At 40.1% G+C, this 14377-nt stretch overlaps 1 protein-coding gene across 1 annotated transcript in view; it reads right to left on the bottom strand.

The window, feature by feature from the left end:
- The window catches only part of Adamtsl3 (ADAMTS like 3), a 320949-nt gene that overhangs the window by 16580 nt on the left and 289992 nt on the right, over positions 1-14377 (bottom strand). Inside the window, exons 24-26 of the mRNA XM_026388213.2 lie at positions 7517-7699; positions 5094-5210; positions 157-340 (exon numbers count right to left, since the gene is read on the bottom strand). Coding sequence (XP_026243998.2) covers positions 157-340; positions 5094-5210; positions 7517-7699 — 484 coding nt within the window. The remainder of the gene's footprint in view (positions 1-156; positions 341-5093; positions 5211-7516; positions 7700-14377) is intronic.

Raw genomic sequence — 14377 nt, forward strand, 5'->3', positions numbered from 1 at the left:
ACTGTGAGACAATCCATGTCAAGCATTTAGCGGAATGTCTGGTACAGAGCAAGTGCTAAATAGATCTTAGCTATTGAGCCATTATGTCCAAATTGCTGTGTGTTTTAAAACAAGAAAAGTGTGGGTATGTATGAGATAAGAGAGTTCTTCACATACCTTGCAGGGCAGTCCTGGATGTTACAGGGCTGAAACCCTGTCAGTGGTTTCTGGAGGTGATTACAAAGGGCTTCACTCACTTTCTGTCCACTAGCCAACACACACTGGGGTCTCTGAATACGGGATCCCAAGTGACCACAGGAGGCAGAGCAATGTGTCCAGTTACCAGGCTCCCAGAAAGGCTCTGCAGAAAGGAAATAAAATGTCATGACAGTCCCAGCTGGGCATGGTGGCACACACATGTAATCCCAGCTGCTTGGGAAGCTTAGACAGGAGGATCGCAGGTTCAAAGCCAGCTTCAGCAAGAGCAAGGTGCTAAGCAACTCAGTGAGTCATTGTCTTTAAATAAAATACAAAATAGGGCTGGGGCTGGGGCTCAGTGGTTGAGCATCCCTCAGTTCAATCCCTGGTACCCCCCTCCCCCCAAAAAATGTCATGACAGCCCCAAATAAGAAATGAATATGGGCTGGAGAGGGAATAGCCAAAGACCATCATGAGCTGATCTCTCATTAGCTGCCAGTCTGGTTTTTCAAGCAGGACACACAGAGAAAACCAGGTTAGAGGGTCCTTTAAATCTTATTTTCCCTCAACTAACTTACTGCAACCACTAATGGGCATGGTGGCCCAGATGGAGTCATTGGACCACAGGCTGTGAGAAGGGCTATTGTAGGCCTGGTAGATCTTCCAGAAAACCCCAGGGAGAGGGAAGAGCTACCCTGAGCTGTGGGCTGCCTCCTCCACATTCTTCAAGCCCAGTCAACAGAACCAGAGAAGGGCAACTCCAGGGGGCGCTCTAATGCATTCAATTTTCCAAAATTGGTTCAGGCAGAGAAATAAAGGACGATTTAGCACAAGGAACAGGGACTGAGGATTAAAGAGTAAAGTTAAAGATGCATTTGAATTCCAGTCTTCTTTTTCCATTAATTTTTAATCAAAACTTCATATTAGTCCTGAAACTGCATAAATAATTTGTCATGGAGACATCTGGAAAGGTAAAAAATGGGTGTTTTCTTTAAAAAGTAGAAGCTAAGCACCTCCACCTCGAGCAATCACAGCTTGTTTCTTTTAGACCCCATTCCAAGCAGCCTTTCTCTTCCCTGCTGACACTTAGTAAAAGATGAGGTAGGACATGACGATGACAGGTTTGTGTATGATCACAGAAAGTGCCAGATTTTCCTGTAATAATCACAAATAATTGATAGCTACCAGCTGTGTCCACAGGCTCTCTGACACACCAGAGTGATTTCTTTAACTTATTGTTTTCCAGTTTTTCGTCCTGAGTTTTGAATTTTTCTCTTAAATTGCATATGGCATCATTCACAGAGCAGAACCATAAAATATATTTTGAGTTGGACCCTCAGGATCACAGTTTACTTAAAAAGATTTTTTTGAAAACAGCTATTTGTTGAGAAACTCCCAGGTGACAGGTACTGGAGTAGGTACTTTATAATCAATCTTTCTGGTCATCCTGTGAAGTAGATATTTTTATTTGCAGAAGTGGAACTTGAATGAAGCTAAGGAACCTGCCCAAGGTCTGTCACTGGAACCCACATGCGTCTGACTCTGGATTTTTTTTTCTATTATCCCACATTTCACAAAGAAACCTTAACAGTTCAAGGCAGGACACATTGTGTTTCTTTAAAATTGTGTGTTTTTTACTGAAGTGTAATTCATGTACAATGAAATGCTTAGGTCTCAAATGTGCAGTTTTGTAAATTTTCAAAACTTTGTAAACTTATATAACTGTGATCTAAAGAAACGTATATAATATTTTTATCACCCCTTAAAGCTCCCTTTTATTTCTTTCTAATCAACTCCCTCCCCCCCAGGCTCATTTTTAATCAGTATACACTGGATTTACATATTCCTAGACTTCATGCAATATTTACTCTTTTGTATTTGGCTTCTTTCACTTAGTATAATATTTTCTGAAATTCACTCTATCATTGTGCACATCAGCAGTTCATTCTCTTTTACTACTGAATAATTCTGTTAGTTTTTTTAAAAATTCATTGTCCTGTGTAGGGCTATTGTGAATAAGGCTGAACATTATTGTATAAGTCTTTTTGTGAGTATGTTATCATTTTTCCTGGGTAAACACTTGGGAGTGGAATTTCTGGGTCCAGGGTAGGTATATGCTTAACTTTATTACAAACTACACAAGTTTTCCAAAGTGGTCTTGTCATTTTACACACTAAGTAAATGACAAAATTTGGTGTTGTCAGTCTGTTTTTAACTACTCTAATGGGTGTGAATTTTATCTCATTGTGATTTTAATCTTCACTCCCCTGATGCCATCAGTATCCCTTCTTTTGTGATATATCTGTTCAAGTCTTTTGCCCACTGTTTTAGGAGTGAGTGAGGGTGTTCACTGTTAACTTGTAGGAGTTCTTTATATATTCTAGATAGAAGTTCTTCATCAGAAATATGTTCTGCCAAAAATATTTCTTCTAGATTTTGGTTTATCTATTCATATTCTTTTAGTTCACAATACAAACATGTACCATTGTACTTGGCTTCTATTCATATGCTTAATGGTGTCTTTGATAAGATATTTAAAATTTTGATGAAGTCCAATTTTGAGAATTTTTTGTTTTATGGTTAATGATTTTTGACCCAAACACCTTTGAAAAGTAGATCACATCATACATTTCCATATAAGATTCTTCATTAGCCTCCCACATTTTTGGAATAGCTCTTGAGTCTTTGCCTTGACCCTCAAATTCATGATTGATGTGGTTCTCAGTGAACCTCCAACTTCATGTCACATCCTTCTCTTTTCTGACAGTGCCCTAGTAACATGAATCTTATTTCTGTTCCTTGACACAACAGTAGCATGTTAGGCTTACTCCCACTTTACAGTCTGAGCACTCACTCTGCCCTGTTCCAGAAATACTCCTTCTTCACCTTTCTGTGTGGATTGGTCCGTCTCATCATTGGGTCTGGGCTCACATACCACCTACTCAGAAGGCCAGAAATACTGCCTTTATTAAAGTGACTACCTACAAGCACTGTGCATCTCATCATTTAATGTTTTTCCCTTTGAAACATTTATCACAGAGAAATATCTAACATTTATGTGTCTGTTCACTTGTTTCTTGTCCATCTCTCCTACTGGAATGGCAAGCCCATAAACCCTGTCCTATTCAACACTGGGTCATAACTTGTTAGATATTAGTCATTTTATGTTAAACTCATAAAATTAGTCTCTTGGAAGTGTTAAGGTAAGGATCCATTGAAGGGCTGGCATATTCCATAACATGTACATGTGTGTGTGTGCATACATCTGTGCATGCATGTGTGTGGGGGAGGGTAGGAGGTGGTAGATTGATGTAGTAGTCCCAATAAACCAAATTTGACTATTGCAAAGGTTTGTCCTTCACCAGTAGCTTCAGCCTCATGAATATTTGGCTTTTTCCATTTTGAATTGATTTGAGGGAGCTATTCTTTTTTTAATATTTATTTATTTTTTTAGATGTAGATGGACACAACACAATGCCTTTATTTTTATGTGGTGCTGAGGATCGAACCCGGGTCCCGCCTGTGGTAGGCAAGCGCTCTACCGCTGAGCCACAACCCCAGCCCTATGGGAGTTCTTCTTTTGATCTTTACATTCCACAACATGTGCACCTTCTCTGTGCCTTTGCACATCCTTGTTTCTCTAAAATTCCCTCTCTTGTCCCAGAACAAACAACATGACCTACATGAAGACTTAGTTGACTTCTCCAGAAAGAGATCGGGATCCTCCTTTAGTGCCCTGTTTTTTGGTCATCCTTCTATTATGGCATTTTTAAATGCTGCTTCAAAATATGTTTACATGACTTCCTCCCTGTTAGACTGGGAGCTTCCCCCAAACTAGGTTATCTCTCTATCCTCAGTTCTGGGAAGAATAAGCACTCAGCAAATATTACTGAATGTCAAATGAATAATCGAGCATATAATAATGATAGTATTGTGTCTGAAAGAAGAGAACTATGTCATATCAATACCTCTAGATAACGATATCCTAAGTAACATGTGATGAGTTGTTGATGGGTAGCTTAATACTGTTTTCCTCTTTCACCTTCTCCCCTGCATCTCAGGAGATGAAAGCCTAGAAATTACATGCCCCAGAATCCCTCCCTGAAGAGTTATATTCTACCTGGTACAGTTTGCCAATCAGAGGTATTACTCAAATTTAACACATGGAAATCGAAATGGAGCAGATTATACGCATGTATGAAAACATCAAAATGAGCCCCACTATTATTTGTAACTATAACATACTAACAAAATATCTTATATAATATGGAAATGACAAGCTGCTATTGTTCATGTATGACTGATAGAATAAAACATGAGCTTTAAAGTAGCTTCTGCATGTTCCTCTGTGATTTCCTGACTTTTGAGCTACAAAAAGCTAAAATAATCACTAATGGTTTAACATGATTCTAGTATCTCTGATTTTCTTAATTCTATTTTATGCCCTTGGCACTCTGAAGAATCTGCAAGCTTACAATACTTATATTAAGTTCTCTGATCATGCACTGATTTGCAAAAAAAATTGATATGTATGGGGAAAAATTTTTGTGAAAAGAGGAGAATGGAAGAATTGATTCCAGAAATCTTAACAAACTTTCCATCTATTAATATTTACTGAGTTGGCTATATTTTTGCAACTGGAAAATCAGCATCTACATTATCACAGATAATGATGCACATTAGGGATATGAATTCTGTAGGTCTTCCTCAGAAGTAGATTTTTCTAAAAAATGTTTCAATATGGTAACAATTAGCTGAACCGCCAAAATTAAGGGGCCAGAAAAAAAGCTGGCCAAATGCCTAGGAATAATTTTTACATATTAAAAAGTGAAAAACATGGAGAGTCTTTTAGCTAAATCCTTTTCCTACACAAGCCTCACCAACAGGAAAGCTTGAAAAAGTCACAATTCTCAGACCTGGGGGCAGGGATTCTCCTGTTGAGTCACTGCTGTTGGTTCTGGTGTTAGATGCCTGGAGAACATGATTGTTTTGTTGTTTGGGAAATACAATTTTACTTCCTGGCCATCTTCTTTCTAAGAAAACAAAAAGTAGCACTTTTTACCTTTGAGAAATTATCCCAGTCTCATTCCAGTTGGGGTGTTCTTAAAGACAACTATAGGACGTATGCCCTTCCTGATGGAATGCTGTGTTCCTGGATGCTCTGCCTCACTTGGGCCTAGAGGTGTACATAGTGTGGGTTTGGACAGTGCTATGGAGGTTTAATTAGAGATATCCACTATGCTAACATTTGGCATCTCCAGGGTTCTTCCAGGGCTTCTAGCCTAACTTGCAAGATGGAAAAAAAAAATATTTTCATGAGAATTACAAAAGGAAGCAAATTGGTCAGATAGAGCTCCTCCCCTCAAGAGGAGTCTTGGGAGCAGAACAGCCAATGTTCTATAGGGGGCTGTGCATGGAGAAGAGTGCAGGCTTTTGGTAAAGTGATGAAGCTTAAGCATAAGAGCAGGAGAGTAGAGGAGTGTTGTGACCTGACCCCCTCAGAAAAGTGGCCAAAATCATAAGCTGCTTAGCTTGAGGAGATATCTAAAAGAAGAGAACTGAATTCGGGAGTGAGTATGGAATCAGGCTGAGAGCATACAAGGAATCACAGGGAGCATGGAGAAGTTATTTAAGAACCAGACAGCTTTGGCCCAGCCAACCTGTCAACACTCTCCTGTTCTAAGAGTTTAGAAGATCACAGAGGTACACTACTGCTTTTCTGATCATAGCTCAAAACCCATGAGGGATAGAATGAACACTGAAAGTAGAGGCTACATATTTGGGCTCTAGTTCAATCTCTCTATGAGCCTCAAACCTGCAACCAGATTAAAAATTACTGTCCTCAAACCTGTACTATGTACTAATTCCCAAAGAATTAATGAATATCAAAGCACTCTGTGCATGACAGCTGTTCTAACTCCTGGCACAAGTACCTCCCATCTCTTCACATCTCTGGGCCCCTCTAACTGACAAAGAAAAACATGAATTCTATAATTTTATACTAGTGCTTCCAATGATTCAACTTCATACATTCCTGAAACACATATTTAACAGTTAAACCTGTGTTTGGTACTAGGGGTATTATGGAAGGGGATAATAAATGATCTCTGGTGTCCATCTGATTAACTTTTGTGATTAACTGATTCCAAGTTAGAGGAAAAGAGGGGTGTGTTAGTTATTAGACCCTAAAACTCTAGCAACTTAAAGCCTCCTCCCAAGAGAAGGGAGGGATTCACTTAATACCCTATGCTAGGGACACATTGTGATGGCCTTCTCCAAATCACACACTGACCCAACTGTGTGATATTTTAAGACTCAACAGATTGGCATGTGACTTTATTATTTCCTAATGATTGCCGAAGAAATATCAAATATGGTCCCTACCTTTGAGGGACCTATAATTTAATTGAGGAAACAGAGATAAAGGAAGGAAAAACTGTAGAGTAGGTGTATTAGTACTTAATGAGGAATGGAGTGGTGGGGTCAGAGGAAGGAGAGGGCAAACAAAATCAGAGGACACAAAGGAGGTAGGAATGCATTTGGTCTACAGGATAAGGGAGATTGGGACAATGTGAGAATGGCAGCGAAGGATACTTCCTATTGGTACAGCACTATGCCTGGTATCCTAAAGAGGGGTGTGTGTGTGTGTGTGTGTGTGTGTGTGTGTGTGTGTGTATGCATGCATATGTGTGTGCACACATGTGTGTTGGATCACAAGACTGAAAATCATATTGACTGGAGCAGGGCTCAGTGTTAGCTTAGAACAGGGATCAGAACTGGGTTCCCTGGCACATGCCTATAGTTCCAGCTATTGGGGAGATTGAGACAGGAGAATCACAAGTTCAAGGTCAGCCTCGGCACTTTAGTGAGACACTGTCTCAAAACAGCCCAGGGGATATAGTAGTAGAGTACCCCTGGGTTTAATCCCCAGTACTGAAAAACAAACAAGCAAGAATAGGAATCAGAAGTTAAACAGATGTAGAGGCAAGAAATGAGGGCTCTTGGTTCTGGGCTGAAGAGTTCATATCCTAATATAAAAGGGGAGGAACTAGGAACTTTGAGACAGACCAAATTATGGTATATGCATATATGAATATGGCAAAATGAATCTCACTATTATGTATAATTGTAATACACCAAAAAATAATGTCACAACCTTCTGAAAGAATTAGTATGACAAGTGTTAGAATTTAGTGCTTGTTCTAAAGTAAGTAGTGGCAGCAATGATTAAAACTATTTAGTACCATCTCATTCACTCAACTCCAGCATCAAAAAACCAGGCCCTGTTTTGTATGTATTACAGGAAGCCCTGAAAGAATAATCAGAATTTGACACTTACCCAGCAAGTGGAGTACAGATGTTGCCACTGCCTTTCCAAGAGCATTGGTGGCTGTGCAAACATAGGTTCCTTCATTTTCAAGGGAAACATTCTGCAACAACAGGGATCCATTGAAAAGCAAGGAAATATTGTCACTCAGAGATCCTCCTCTCTTCAACCAAGTTACATTAGGCTGAGGGACACCTTTGGAACAAAAACAAATATGACAAAGGCAATTCTTTAAGAACAGGGCCATAGAACCACGTGACAAATACCATTTAGTATTTTGTCTATAAGTGAGCAAATGGGTTTAAAATAAATAAAAGGAAAAATGGCTATTTCTACTTTTTATACCTTTTCTTTGGCAAGTTTATGGGAATCCTGTCAAAGCAAAGTGCTGGGTCTGCTGTGCACCTGAAAGGTTTATGTATATGTTAAGGAACAGGGGCCAGAGTGAGAGGCATTGCTCTATAAGGGGAAGGGAAGGAATTTTGAAGTTGGCTGGGACAATGGGAGAGTGATTGCAAAGGAGCTGCTGAAGCTGGGGGAATATGGAGGAAGAGCCAAAGAGAGAAATTCCAAGTGGTGAGCTGTCACAAAGAAGCTTTTGGAAAACAAATGCAGATGGATCTTAAGTCCTTTGCTGTACAGAGGCAATGAAACATCCCTCTTTGAGAAACATTATAAAATCTTGAGAGAAACATATTTTTTAAAAATGTTTTTCATTATAGACGGACACAATATCTTTATTAATTTATTTATTTTTATGTGGTGCTGCGGATTAAACCCAGTGCCTCACACATGCTAGGCAAGGGCTCTACCACTGAGCCACAACCCCAGCCCTACAATGGTAATTCTGAAAACACCCATGTCTGCCTGTCCAATATTAACTTCTCCCTGGAGGTCAAGTCTCCCAGATATGAACATTCCCTGAGGGGTCTCAAACTCTGTAAATCCATAGTCAATTCCATCTGTATCCTCTAACACCATGCTTGTTCCCTTTTATCATCATAGTGCCCCATTTACTCCAGTCATCCTGTCTCACACCCATCCTTGGCCCTCACCTACTTTTCATTCTCCATGTCTAATTTGCCATAAAGTTAAAAAAAGAAATAATTTCTGAAAGCTGTCTTGGACTTTTCCCTTTTCTCTATTTTTAATAGTCAGTGCTGGAGCATTGAGCATAGTTCTCATCTTGATGAAACAACTTTTTACTGAGTTCCCTATGTCCAAACTATCCTCATACAAGGCCAGCAGGAATAAGGTGCTTAGAGACCCCTGCTGGCCCCGGCTGCCCATAGATGCATGGAGCCTGATATTCCCTGTTCTGCACCCCTTAGCTCTAACTCCAACCAACTGCCATGTCCCTCCTGCCACAGAGCTCACAGTATAGTTAAGCCACTGCTGTCAACAAGCATGCCCAGCCTGACATCTATCTTTGGCTCTGATTTCTCAGTTTGTGACTCTCCTGTTTGTGGCTGTATTTATACCTTGTGGGAAGTCCCCTGAGATACTCAGTTGGTTAAATACCCCTTGTGAGTCTTGCACTTGCTCACATTGACACAAGCACATTTATAATATTATGTCATGACCAGCATAGGATACCATCTTTCTGGAAGTTGCCTGTTGGGCATGCTCAGTAAAAGTTTGTTGAACTACAAGTGCTCTCAGCCCTACGGAGGATCTGCCTGTCCTGGGGTTCACCTGCTGTCCAGGCCTCAGGAAATGTTCTGCTACATTTACACTCCTGGCTGGTTAAGGTGTTGTGATAAATCAAAGCAAGAATCCCAAGTGAAGGATGTCATCAAAAAGCATCCAGTCCTGCAAGTTTGCTCTACTCTGGCAACTGCAGCCCAGAGTTGCCTGACTCTGCTGGCTTCCCCTGGCTTAAGAGGGACCTCCAAATCTTCTCTGGAGCTCAGCTTACCAGATGCCTTAGCCCCATGTAACTACATATATGGGACTGGTTCCTATGTCAGGTGTTCTTTTTAGGCACCCCCATTTCAATAGTTTCAAAATGCAGAGCTAGGTTGGTGAAGATTGTCATGTGATCACTGTACTCCAGGAGCCTGGCTTTCATCTCAGTAGACCTTAATGCTCAACAGAATTGAAAACAAAAAACCAAAACTCCTCAAAATGATTTTTAATGGGTCCATTTTGTTCCTGAGTTATTCTGATGCTCTATTACTTTCTAATTGCTTTATATCCCCCATGTCTTTCCTCACATCACTGAGCAATAGAGACAACATAAAGTCTGCTTAGACCACCCACTCACTCCCAAGCTCCTGACATTTCTAAGTAATCAAGCATTCATCCATCCAGCAAATATTTTGTGGTCACTGAGTGTCAGCACTGTTTTAGGTGCTTGGATCATAGTTTTTCCGGAATGCTGAACATCAGCTTTTCCCGGTGCTTGGCTTTCAGGAGAATAAGAGAGAATGAGATTCCTCCCTGGAATCTGGTTCCTTCTCCAGCAATCTAATATGACAACCTAAGAGCCTCTGATTTGGTTCAAAGCCCCAGGCAAAAATCAGCCAGATTCACCTCGGGAGTCCCAGAGCAATGTTGTGTACACAGGAGGCTTATTAAAGTAAATTGAGTAGAACAAACCAAAGGTCAGGGAAGTTGTTTTGAGCTATATAATTACAGCTGTTTTCTAAAGAAGGTGAGACCTTTCCCTTCAGAACATCTTGGAAGATTTGGAAGCATGCCTTTGTAGGCAAGAGCTGCACAACAGGGAGAAAAGTATGTGGGGTTCCTATAGCTATCTGAGGAATCAGAGGTGGAGGCGAGGAGGATTGGGAGCAGGAAAAGCCTAGGTGATTGGATACCTTTGCCATGATCTCTGAATTTTCACACTTGCTTAATTTCCAAATGCTGGCTTGTTATTAATGATGTTTTGCTATGAATGGAAACCAGTCAAGGAGCTGAGTTCTGTTTCCAGATCGATGAAGGGCAAAAGAGAGCTAGGACCATTTAATGCAAGAGCCAAGGGCAAGAGGGCTCAGGTCAGGGCAACCCCAGAGAACTGTCAGAAGTCAGGTCCAGAAGGCTCTGGAATGTGCAAAATCTGGAACTGACAGGGGTCAGAGGCAATCACACATGAATGTAAGGCAGCGTGGGAAGGAGACTGAGCTTGCATAGTTAGTGATATTTTGCATATACTTGGAATTTCAGAAATCAAAACAGAACATGGCAAGGTTTTAATGCAAAAGGGACACAAAAGTCCCAATGCTGAAAGGAGAAGCAGACCCTGGGACCCAACACAGAGAAGCATCATTACATGTGTGACCACTGTCAAAGAATTGACAAGGCCAAAAGAAACTCAGACAAGATTCTTCGTACTACTGCTCTTCGACATCTTTTAAAACTACAAATGTTTACTCTGTTGAAACAGCTATAAAATGTCAGAAGTAGTTTAAAGTTGTTTATTTAACCTCAAAGACAGGCTGTTTCCCGCAAGACTTATAGCTCTGAAATATTCAGCGTTCTGTTTTCACAATGCTGAAATCGGTTTTGGAAAGCAAATGTTATGGAAAAAAGCATCAGATCTGGAGGGGCCATGAAACATGTGCTGCAAAAAGTCTGCACCTCTAGGGTGTCTTTAAAATAGTCAGTGTTTAAAAACAAATTTCCTTCATCCTTGAAAGCCTATGAAATATTCCACACTATAAAATCCTTGGCCTATTCAGACTATTTTAAAATGCTGGATCTCTATATAAATATATATTATTCCTATATGTTCTTGTTCATTTGTTTGTTTCCTCCAGCTACTCAACACTCAGACAATATTCTGCATTTCTCCCTACATACAAAAGATTGAAGTTGCCATTAATTACCTCCAGGGAATCATGAAGAAATGATGTGGCCAATTTATAAGATAAGCAGCAAATTGAACACAATGTAGGCAAACCACTAAGGGAGCTGTCACTAATAAATGAGATAAACAAATAAGAGTTCAAGTTTCCAGTGTCAGAGAAAATTATCTTGAAGCTATTAGGATAAACACATGATGTGAACATACTTAATATACAAAGATATGAAAAATGGTGCTCTCTATGTGTAATAAGAATTATAATGCATTTCACTGTCATGTATTTAAAAAATAAAATCAATAAAAAATATTAAAAAAAGAAATACAAATGACCATAAAAAAGAATGTACTCTTCTCAGGCACAATTGTGCATGCCTGTGATCCCAGTGGCTTGGAAGGTTGAGGCAGGAGAATTGCAAATTCAGGGCCAGCCTGGGTAACTTGGTGAGTCCTTAAGCAAAATAAAAAAACAAAAAAGGCTGGGGACATGGCTCAGTGGTAGAGCACCCTGGGGTTCAATCCCCAGGAACATAAAAAACAATAAAGAATAATGTATTCTTCAACTACAAAGTCAATCTGCACCACATAGGCAATTTCACAAGGAAGGTTCTTCTTTTGAGTTACCTGCATAACCTTTTGTCCTTTCTTGGCAATATATCATCTATGCTTTTTTGATATGAAGGACTATTCATAAGTGATGCCATATCCAGAAGTCTCTCTGAATACAAGGCTATGGTTTTCGCCATCTAGAGAATTCTCCCCAATACTTGTTGAAATACTTTTCCTTCTTTAGTAAAACGATGTTATCAGATTGATATAATTAGTTCCCCAAGCATTTTGATTTGGGGATTCAGAACTCTTTGGGGTCACAGCATCCATTCCAACTTCATAATTAAAAGTCCTGCCTTCTGACATGGAGGAAGGCTGGTCAAGTCCTTTCCCAAGTCTGGTCATCTCTGACCTCTCAGGTATCCTGAGCTTCTGCTTAACTTGAGACTGGGTAGTTCTCCCTAACTCTGCCAATGGTATCCCATGAGCACTACATGTTCAATTCTGGATATTGTCTTCTGGGGTCTCATTTATAGGTTAGAAAGTATCCATGAAAATTATTTCATAAATTGTCTAAAAACCATTTTTTTTTTGGTTCTTTGAGGAATGATTCAAAGTCAAGGTGTTGTAAGTCAAGCATAATAACACACATTGGAGCTATGTAAGTGTTGTAAAACACTGGTTCTAGTACAGAACATGAGGAAAATGGCTAGACAATAGCTCAAAAGGGGAGAAGCTGGGCAATGCTGAGGCTCTTCCTGACAAACAGCAATTTTGGTAATCTATCACTCTAACATTGGAACATGGATGAACAAATAGCCTCTATCCTTACTGAACAGCTGCAGTTTAAAATAATGCTTATTTTATACAGCATGATCTTGAAGTTGGTCCCAATGGGGACCAACTACCACAATGGGACCCTGGAGAACCAAGTGTGGGCAGTTGGTGTCCTTAGGTGACAGCTCAAGCTGGAGCTACTCCCTAGGGCTCCTTTTCTCGAGGCATCGACCACTTGCTCTATTTCTGGGGCCTTTTCCCTCAGGCATGCAAGGGACTGAACCTCAGTTTTCCTAGCCCTCTGGCTTTTACTATTCTTGGAGGAGAAAAGCACAAAAGTGTTTTTAATCTATGGCACTACCACTAACAGCAGTGGTCCTCCAGCCCCCGTGTTGCACTGCTCTCCCCCTAGCACACTGAGTACTCTGTTCAGGTTGCCTGTGTGCCCTTCTCTTCACCAGGGACTGTTTGCCACCTGGAAAATAACTACTCACTCTCAGAGATTCATATTAAAATTACTTCCGTGGTCTCAGGCATTGATAGCTGATTCCTCTTGAGGTATCAGTTTTTGATATGCTTGATTCTACCTTCAGAATGAGCCAGAGCATGGGCCTGAGCTCTGCCATTAGCCCCAGCCTTCTCATTCACTCCTGGTCAGCCACTGATTCCTGAGGAAGGGTCTCTCATTTTGAGGTAACATTTTAGATAATTCATAGGGACCTCTGGTCCCATTTCCTGGCTAAAAGAGTAGTTCTTAATCTTGGCTCCACTTTAGAATCTTCTGGAGAGCTTCAAAATAACCCTGAGTTTCAGGACATATTGCAGATGAATTAAGTCAGAATCTCTTGGGCTGGGGTAGGCTGTGGGGAGATATTGGTGTCTATAGGTCTGAAATGACATGATCCACAATTACAAATGAGTTTGGTGTATTATGTATCAATAATAAAAATGAATAAGTTTATGCTGAATTATCAAATAGCTGGAGGGGATTAATGAATGAAAAGCAAAACCAGAAAAGCACTAAATTGAGATATTAATAGCGATGCTGAATTTCTCTATAGATCCTGTGGTGCTCCCTCCACTTCTACAATGAACACTCTTTTTCAGACTGTACTTACAGCCTTGCATGCTTTTTTACTTCTGATGAATATATTTCAACAAAACTTCTTCTCTTGAGTCCCCACTCTATATGGGATCTGTGGGTCCCTCTTGCTAAGAAGGCACAGTTAGGGCAGAGAAGCTGGAGTAAGCTGTCAGTGACAGTTCAAGGCTGAGCTACTCCCCAGGTGAACTAACTGTTAGTTTACTCCAGGGCTTTTTATGATTTCCTGTGTTTTACACAATACTCTACTACAGTAATACATGCATACCCATGTTTAAAAGAGCACAATTCACAATAGCCAAACTATGGAACCAGGCTAGGTGTCTATCAATGGATGAATAATAAAGAAAATGTGGTGTATATATACACAATGGAGTTCTACTAAGCCATAAAGAAGAATAAAATTATGTCATTTGCAGGAAATGGATGGAACTTGAGAACACTGTTCTATCACTAGTACCGTCCCAACTTAGTGCCCCTCTAATTTTTCCTTTTCATTCATTTATTTCGTCTAGCTAAAAATAAGCCAAATTCAGAAAGTCAAGTGTCATATGTTTTCTCTTGTATATGTGGAAACTAGACAGGAAAAATGGAAAAGAAAGGGGGAGGAATCTTATGAAAATTGCCAGGAAAGCAGTAG

The sequence above is a fragment of the Urocitellus parryii genome, chromosome 6 (assembly GCF_045843805.1).
Source record: "Urocitellus parryii isolate mUroPar1 chromosome 6, mUroPar1.hap1, whole genome shotgun sequence".
In the NCBI taxonomy this organism is placed as follows: domain Eukaryota; kingdom Metazoa; phylum Chordata; class Mammalia; order Rodentia; family Sciuridae; genus Urocitellus; species Urocitellus parryii.